The following is a 9,692-nucleotide window of genomic DNA, read 5'->3' as shown; positions in this document are numbered from 1 at the left end:
CAGAATTATAGTTAGTTATTTCAAACGACTGCTAATCACTTACACTAAACAAAATCTCCCGAACAGAACACAAACATGTACATCATCTTTGCTTTGACTTGTTTGAGTGCGGCTGAGTAAAAAAATGACATCACGTGCGAAAATATTGGGCGGGCCAACTCCAGTCAGGCAGTCTCGTTGTCGGGAATGTCGTCCGGAATATTAATAATATACGCAACCGTAGCGATTCAATATTTATTCTCGACGCTTTATTTCTCGTCAGCAACATTATCATTTGTACGAAAGCCTTAGAACAAATCAAAAGCAGCACAATTCATCTCTATTTTTCTTACTTTACTAAGCCACCGATTCGTTGTTTGATTAATGTGATTAAATATATGATAATTCAAACCACCAGCAACAAAATTACTACGAAGTTTTGCTGTCGCAACCAAAAAAGTTGAAGCAGCCGTAGGGTAACAGAGGTATTTTGGCCACTTCATATATTTTGGCCACCCTACCAAACTTTACGGATTTAATCGATGTTAAGTAACCCACGTTGCATCAATTTGAAGCTAATCACATTAAATTATTAATTGCAGAAGGGTTTTTCAAAGATATTACAACATTTGGTGGATATTTTTACAAAGTGGGCCAAAATAAAATCAATCCTAAAGAGGGCCAAAATACCTCTGTTACCCTATATGGTTGAGAAATATAGTCTCGATTTGTCGCTCAAAAAAAAAGGGATTCCCTTTTATCATCGTTTGGTTGTTTTTTTCGGGTGCCTGCTCGGCTGTCCGTGTATCGATTTATACATTAAAATAAATTGTATTTGCCTCCTCTATTCTTCTTCCGTTTGTATGAGATGGTTGATCCTTTGTCATGGTTTGTTATGTTTTTTTTTTGTATCGGTTCACCTCATTAGAAGGCTTCAAATATTTGGTACTTATGAGATTCTTCTATTGCTAGGTTGACGCGAGACTCGTTTTGAAATTCACTGTTATTCGTATGAAACATGCTTAAATGGCGACAGTAGTAAATTCGAAAAACACACACACTGAAGCGTTTTTGATGAAATACTCAAATGAAACAAATCACGACTGAAGGTGAGGTCATCCGACGAAGAGTCCTCTTACAGCAGGTACGCTACCAGAGCCGTCAAGATTAAACTCAGCAGCTTCCAGTCCAGCCCGAAGCGTCCACCCGAGTTGCAACTGTCGATGTCGCACTGGCTGCAGAAAACTTCATTGAGGTTGCTCGAAGAGAACTTTCCATCGCAAACATCCACCGAGGAATAGATGCAACCCTTGATGATGGTCGAGGCCTCGGAGTTCTTTTCTTCATACTTAAGATGGTAGCATTTGTAGCCTCCGGTCGGAATGTTGAAACTGCTCGGTTTGACCAATGCGAGCAGGGCGGTTGAGGCCACTGCAGTTGCCGCACCGCACTCAGTTACCTCCAATGGTTTCTCATTTTTTTGGTTATTGTTTTTGTCCTGGCTGTTACCTTTGGTGGCTTCGATGCCCTGCATGCACTTCAAGGCGTCGATTGCTGTTTGAGTAGAAATCAAGTTATCAAATCGTAGAAACTATGCTCAGTCTAACCGCAGACTAACCTTGAAAGCTCAGTAAGGCTAGAACGATTCCCACCAGTAAATATTTCATGTTGATTTTGCTGTTATTGCTTTTGCGACGTTGAGCACGCGAAAGACACTAGTTCACTTGACGATGGTTGGAGTCGAAATGAGCTGTCTGCCAGGGCGACGCATAGTACGAAGCTCAACCTGCTAAAAAAATGGTTTGGCTGGAGGGGCGAATTTTGCTTCTTACTCGTAGACGATGTCGATGTTACGGCCTTTTGTATGGCGCTCGAAAACACACAACATGATGTAACGATTCAAGCCCGATAATTTCTCCCCTCAGCTTTGTATCATTGACGGTACGCACCATTCGTTGCCAACTAGTGGCGATAGTTATTAAAGTTTCGTTCGGTTCTTGGTCGACTTGATGGCTGTGGCAAGAAGAACAGGGGTTGTGTGGAAGATACAAACAAAATCCGTTACCACCATCACGACAGCCGGCGAAATCAAAAAATGTGTATAGAAGGTGACTCACCGGATTCATAGGGACTGACACTAAAATTGTGCTAACTTTTAAAATTGTTATTTAAGAAAAATTTGTGAGAAAAAGAATTTATATTAAATTGTAGTAGCAACAAGATTTTGAAATTCAGGAATTACTGTATCAATAAAGAATATTTCAAATTATTTGATAAGAACCATGGTATAATGATTTTGAATAGAACTTTTGAACGTAAAGCAAAGCCTTGGTGTTACATTCCTATAGTGGAATTTGACCTTCTGTTTCAACAAACTTCGCAGCCGATTCTTAGTGTACAGAATCATTGCATGGCTAGTACTATGGATCCTACTGACACTACGAATCCTTCCAGGTCGGGGCTCGAACATATGGCAACTGGTTTGTAAGACCAGTGCCCTATTGCATTGAACCGCCAACCCGGGACTTTTGAACGTAATCTGATTATAAATACTGTTTAGCTGAACATCTGATCTTTCTTACCTTTAACTAGCTCCAACTATCATTTCGGTATTCGTGTTTATTGATGTAAGCTCGTAAATGTTCATGAAAATGAGACACATAAAAATGCCAAAGGGTATCACTCGAACTTTGATGGAATAAAGTGAATTATTATTGTTTTGTCATTACACCATTACTGTAATGGACCTCCCCTAAACCCCCTAATTCTTAATATCCGCACCTTTATCATGAAGTTGGTTTGTTTTTTTTTCACAACTAAGAGGTTTGTTTCTTCAATAGGGATTACTTTATCGTCTGAAAGATGTTTTGACAGTGTTAAGTGACGTCTTTACTCAGTATTGTTTGGAAAATCATCATGAATAGGTAAACTCCAGAACAATGCTTTTAAATCGTGGAAATTTATTTTTTTAAATCAGCATGTAGTTAAATCTGTTTATAGTGTAAAATTATCTTCGGTGGTGAGGCGGATGGATGGCGGATATGGATGTGAACGAAATGTGGTTTCAACAGGATGGAGCTACTTGTCATACTGCGGCCAAAACAATCGACTTATTGAAAGAACATTTCAACGTCAAACATTGGACCTCCACCATGATATTTGTGAAAGATAGTCGTGGCGGCCATATGCCAGAAATCATGTTTAAATATTAGTCAAACAGTTTTACCACCCAAACAAACTTTTCCTCAAATCCAGCTTATTTTAATAATGGACAAAGTTCCATTGAGAGAAGCTTCGATATGCTTGACATGTTCATTACGGGATAGTATCCGTATTTGCTAACTTGTTCGTTTGACATCGCCCATTAAGTTCTCCTGAGTGCCACTTTTCTTGAAAATCTTTGTCATTATTTGTCTGTCTTTTAAATTTCCCAAGTTTTACTTCACAATGACTCAGTATCTTTATATTGGTCGAAGTTCTGTGGTGCTCGGAGATTTTCAGGCTTTTGGTACAATGTTGATGGTGTTTTTATAGATATCTTAACTGGACCGCTTTACCATAATGGAAAGACACTAAGCAATACAGAACTCATGTGCTTTTTGATAAACGATAGTAGTAAACTAGTAAGCATGCCAAACTATATACTTAAACTTAAACAACTTTAAGGGTCTTCCGTAATCCAAAGTAAGTACTAGTGGACGGTTTCGGAATCTTTTGTTTAAACATCTCGTAGAATTAAAATCGCGCACAATTAAATTTTCAGAAATGAAAAAAACATCGACGTCTTGGAATCCTCAATATAAACGCCAGAGTGGAAACAGCTAACTCAAATAGCATAATTCTAGAAAATTGTATGACAGCCTACAGACGTAGTTCGGTGGGCGCATAATAATCGATGATGAAACACACGTAGAGGCCAACTTCGAACAGCTTCTAGAACCCTTTAAGATTAAAATTTGTTTTGAGCTGAGCTGAAGTAGATCGCCCGTAGTTGAACTTCGTGATTGACCGAATGAGTGGAAATGTACAATGAACCAAGAAAATGAAGCTTGGGAGAAGCAAATTATTTTCACTGTACATACCCATTCACTCCTAACTTTTTATTAAATGATCAATAACGACGCTGGTTACGACCAAAGGCTGTGCTACTGAGGGAAAGGAAGAAATGTTAGTCAAATACTCGTTTCTAGAAACCGCGGGTACCACTGTATCTCCACGAGCATCACGGGATAGGAGATTTGTTAGTAGGGAGGGAAAGAGATCCGGATATGATCTCAACAAAACGTTATTTTCGATAATCAGGAGAATATAATAAATAAGAAAAATATAAAATATCTCCAAGTAACGATCTCACCAGTATCCCTTTTGCTCGCTCTGCTGTCAGCAATGCGAGATGAAACACGACCACTGGAAGTATAAAACAAAAACACTCGCGAATAGGTCCGATGCAGACCAACCCTAGACCTCCAGTCTGAATGACTCGATCGACTTGTAAACTTTCACATTTAATCGAAATTCGACAACACCGACAATGACATGCAGACGGTGCTTCGATCGGTTAATAGGTTAATATCGTTGAATTTTCAGGCGGTTAATTCTCAGTTTCCGCCGCTTGAGCATTTTTAGTTTCGCGGATCAATATTATTCAACAAATAGCACTCTCAAAATAACTATTTCAACCAAATTTTTAACTATACGTGTAAAACAACACATTGAAATTATACTTTTTTGAGAGCAGCACCATGACACCGCATCGCACTTCCAGTGATGCCAACTCTCCTCCTTTCAGATTCAAATTTGTTTTGGCGGATAAACTTGTTCTCAAATATATGATCTGCAGTCTGCGTCCTAAAGACAAAGGTTTTCATCACAGAGAACGATGAACTCGGAAGTATACAAAATCTAATGTTTCCCGATGTGAATTCTGCCCTTTGTCGTGTCGGCCAGGTGACATTTCGTTCAAAATTTGCGAATGTTTTCTACAGCCTGCGCTTCTTGACTGTACATAACGAACTACGGAGCTCAAGTATAATGAACAAGGAGTTAAGTTTGTTCTGGAAACCCACAGTTCACCAAATAGTCCCTAGTTTAGGCTAATGGAAAACTATAGTGAAGAGGAAGCTGAAGATAAAAGGGTAAAATTAGAACAACAAAAAATACAACTTATGAACTGTTTGAACCACTCACGACATGTGGACTCAAATGATTCACCGTTGTTGACTGATACCCAAGATCTCATTTTTGAAAATCTCCCATGCTGGCGCCATCTATTTTAAACCGCTGGGGACTCAGTATCGACTTCAACCTTGTAGATAGCTTTCGTTGATTGATCTTATTGATAAAAAATAGACTATGAAAGTATGAAATATATAAATATTGATATCTATCCAAAAACATTAATTAGTTTTCTTACAGGAATTAATGCAACTACAAACGATTCGGGAAATAGATGGAAATTCATACTGAATAAAGTAAAGTAGCGTCACAACTCACACGAGTTTAAGCTTGAGCTTGAGCTTGAGCGACCACCCCTGGTTTCTACTCCGTTACTGATCGGGATTAGCTGAAATTGTACAGGGAGTTTCTAGATCATCTAGAAACCTGGGACTGGTAAATCATCCTTCAATGTACATCTTCTGGTAACCCCAGAATTCATTGATCAGTACCGGCGCCGGCCAGGCCCGAACGTAGATCGTCTAAGGAATGGGAAGGGATGTTAGTCCAACACTTGTTGTTACTAGAGGCCGTATATACTACTGCGCACTCCACAAGTGTCACGGGAGAAGGATATTTGTTAGTAAAAATTTCAGTATTGGTATTATTCGCGCGCGACTCAGTATGTTCCGGTTTCAAGATGCTCGGATGCACCACTAAACTCACTGACTTCCCGAGTGAACGTTTCAACAATATCCTATATTGAAGTCCCGGGAAGTCTTGATTCACAGCTCTTCTAGGTTGAATGAAGAGATAATTTAGTAAAATAGAGTAATAAGAAGTGAATTATTTCAAACAGTTAGTTGTTGAAAATATCGAATAACTGAAAGAAAAAAGAAACTCCTGCAATTGTCGCCTTTTACGACATGGAAGCAGGAACCCAGTGGATCTATTCTTGATTCATTTTTTTCCGTCGGATTCCACATGACATCTAGACTGGTACTGTCCGGTAGATAGGTACTAATAGGTACTTTCAATCTCCTAGTGGACCCCTGATTAACTAGCCCTGAACGACCAATTTTCCTGAACTGAGAGGTGAACGACCATATAATTATTATTTCTATAATCGATTTTTATTTATATATATGACATGAACATGATCGTTTATTCTAACTTTGTGCAGTGCAAAAGATGAATGGACTGTATGTTTTTTCAAAATGTAGTTAATACTATTCATAATTCTTTTCGATCATTGTAACCTTACAAATAATTATGTTTTTGGCAATGATTGTCTCAAAATACTGGACCAATGTGCTTGAAAATTGTCAAGCATTAAAATAACGTTCACCAAACTCTATTCTTACACATGCGCAGAAAAAGGTACATTACCCGCGAAATTTCAATCAGTCACCTACCCTTCCCATCGGTAAGAGGTTCTTCCGCATTGGTGTTTGAGTGAGCCGGGCAGAGTGCCAAAATACATGGAAGACGCGTGACATAGCGACGCCAGTTTTTTTTGTAGTAATGCTAACCAATTTTCTACATCCAAACCCGTCATCATCCAAGAAGGCGACGGAGAGACGTGATAAGATTATGGGTGGAACTATCCGCTCCACAGTCATTCCCGAACACTTTCGGTCATCGTTCCAAAATACATGTGTCGCATGGTTGGTTCGGTCAAGTAGTTGGCGAGGGTCATGAACTTCAGAATTGTTAGTTAATCATTAATTAGAATTATTTATTGTTTCTGCAAAATTTTCTGCCTTTAGATGTTTATTATTAAAGATCCTTAAACTGTAGTGTTGCTGAAAAGGTCCTCTTTTAGAGTTACTCAAATTGGATCGAGGATCACAGTCAACCGTCGATTTAGTGCTGTCATATTTGGTTATACTTTACCCGTTGTCATGCACTCACATCCTCTAGCTTCTTATAATTTTTATCACTTTCTTAAAAATTCTTCATTGTACAATCTAATAATATTCGAATTGGCCAGATCAAGTAGTTTTTTTTAGAAACGTAGCACACACTAAATGTTATTGACCTCGAAGGCTACGGGTGCTACGAAAAATTAAGCTTTAATGAAGTTCATCCATAGATAAGCAGTGACTAGAACAGCCATAATCCCGTAACTGGTCGTCATGAGTTTTCCGGTTCCGTTGCAACCATCAGTACTGCAGGTTTGGCAAGCTTTCTGTTCCGCATTCAATGGGCTTCCTTCACACACTGGTGTAGTGTCGTAAGCGCAGGCTTTGATGATAACTCCGACGTTCGTAAACTTCTCTTGAAGATCTAATTTGTAGCACTGGTAGGATGAGCTAGGTACCAACGTAACAAAAGGTTTCAATGCTAGTATGGCTGTCGTACCGATAGTCGCAGTCAACGGGTCGCATTGAACCAGTGTCTGCGACCTTCTTCGACGTTGTCGCAGAAGTAGCAGTACAGGGCTGACGCTATGCAGGAGAAGAAAATGAAGTTAGAAATTATTACTTTGGCTTCGAATATTGTAACTCAAATAATAAAACAAATGTTTCTAGAAAAACTTTCAGTTTCACTATAAATTTGTGTTAAAAAATATATTGTTTATTATGTTCATTGTCACACTTTGTTCAGAAGCTATAATTGGCTGGTTATGAAGAATGAAGGTTTGAAATTTGATTAAATAAAAAAAAATCAATATAGGAAATTATAACTGCACTAAATACGTGTCGATTGCTCGGTTTGGCGCCTGGAAGCATTCTTAGTTTCAGTAGGGTCGCAGTATTAGCTATGCAACTGTATGCTATGAATCGGCTGCGAAGTCTATTGAAACAGAAAGACCAAATTCCACGAATGAAATGGAATGCCAAGACTGTGCTATATTGGAAGGAACAATTTAACGATTACGTCACCTGTATGATTATATCTCCGAAACGTGACGTGTCAGCCATGTGATATTCGAAATCGACTTACAACCGAGTTTCGTCTGACATTATTGATTGATTATTGATCACATATCCGAGAAATTTGTGTGAATTTGACAGAATTAGTTTCAAATAAAAGGTCTTTTGATTCTATACGGAATACCTGAATTTCATCCTGATGCGACTTCCGTTTATGAAATTACAGGGTTATGAGTGTCAAAAATTTCAAACCACCATATAAAGTGCACCGTTACGTATATGCGCTGGTACGGAAGAAGAAAACACAACACCGCCTCTACGAACGAAGCCCGCAGCGTGTTGCATTTACGGTAAATGCAACACGCTGCGGGCAGTGCTGAAAAAATTCGTTATCACAATGGTGACTCGAGCTTACATTGAGACAACACATATATCATCGTCCACCCAACGACGATTGTCGCTAATTGAATCATAACAAGTATCATGACTGCTGAACCCTTTCAGTATCATTGGAAATTGATTTCATGAAAATGTAAACAAAAGTTATCCCCCTATCACCCGGCGATGAGCCAGTGATAGACGACAATATTTGTCTCATTCGACATTCAGTTGAGCATCAACGGTATCATATTCATTCCTGAGAATCATCGTCAACCGGGTCGATTGGGCCCTTCCAATCATACGTAGCTCCCAGCGCCCTGGAGAATAAGTCTTTGTTTAATTTAATAAGTAAAATGTTTTCCAACGTATCTTTCCCAAGGCCAGTGCGTTGATTAGAGAGAACCAAGGCAAGGGCACTGAAAGACCGTTCAACAGAGACTTGGTTCGATGGTGTGGATAGTACAACCATTGCTACTGCATATATCTCTGGGTGCGTAGTCTTACGGCGCAACCAATGGTCCCACACGTTGTAGTTATGTTTTTGGCGTGGCTCTAGGTCCAAAGACTTAACTTGTTGAAGAAACCCGGTCTCGCAACCAAGATTCACGGATTCACCAAACATTTGCGTAAGATACTGATCAAAATCATCGGTAGACTCTGACGATTCTCTACTTGTACTAGCCGGTGTTTTACCCAGTTGGCAGATACGTTCCCATGTATCGACTATGTATTGCTGAATTTTATCTTTTTCCTCAGCCGTGAATATTTTAGAACCTCGATAGTTGAACCTTGGATCCAGGTATAATGCCATCTGAACCGCCTTCAATTGGCGCAAAATGTTCAATCTATTGTTCAACGACCGAAGTAAATGGGGACTGAAAGAGTTTTCGCGAACTTTCTGTACCTCACTCGTTGCCATCAGCCATGCCATATAGAAGTCAGATAACGACACGTGCTTCTCTTGCATTTGCTTTGTGCAGATGTACAACGGCTTAAACGTATCATAGTAATGCTCAATGAACGACCATTGATTGGAAAGGTCTAGTTCGGGAAAATTATCGGCCAACTGGTTAAAAAACCTTTTTTGGTGTACGAACGATTCCATCATTTTGAATATACCACCCCATCGTGTCCTACTCCAGACGGGTGGGTATGAAGCATCGTAGCTTTCAAACTCTGACCGGTACTTCACCAGCTTACATTTTCTAGCAACAGCAGTGATAGCTCGGATAGACTCATCGGATTTATCAACAACATCCAGTATTGCAAGCTGTAAGGTATGCACGGCACATCTCACAA

The 9,692-nt window shown here is 39.3% G+C and overlaps 1 protein-coding gene across 1 annotated transcript; it reads right to left on the bottom strand.

The window, feature by feature from the left end:
* Positions 1–220: 220 nt before the first annotated feature.
* On the bottom strand, positions 221–1,908 carry LOC131430736 (uncharacterized). The gene is made up of 2 exons (XM_058595930.1): positions 1,598–1,908; positions 221–1,533 (listed from the first exon to the last, which is right to left on the bottom strand). The coding sequence occupies exons 1-2, from the start codon at positions 1,644–1,646 to the stop codon at positions 1,115–1,117; spliced, it is 468 nt and encodes a 155-aa protein (XP_058451913.1). The 5' UTR covers positions 1,647–1,908; the 3' UTR covers positions 221–1,114.
* Positions 1,909–9,692: the final 7,784 nt, after the last annotated feature.

This window comes from Malaya genurostris, chromosome 2 (assembly GCF_030247185.1).
Source record: "Malaya genurostris strain Urasoe2022 chromosome 2, Malgen_1.1, whole genome shotgun sequence".
Taxonomy (NCBI): domain Eukaryota; kingdom Metazoa; phylum Arthropoda; class Insecta; order Diptera; family Culicidae; genus Malaya; species Malaya genurostris.
This window is presented reverse-complemented; position numbering and strand designations above follow the sequence as displayed.

What these genes read in the sequence shown, in the direction of transcription:
- LOC131430736 (XM_058595930.1), bottom strand. Translation starts at nt 1,646, where the DNA reads ATGAAATATTTACTGGTGGGAATCGTTCTAGCCTTACTGAGCTTTCAA. An exon ending in AGCCTTACTGAGCTTTCAAG is followed by an intron (nt 1,534 to 1,597) that starts GTTAGTCTGCGG and finishes CTACTCAAACAG; the next exon opens with CAATCGACGCCTTGAAGTGC.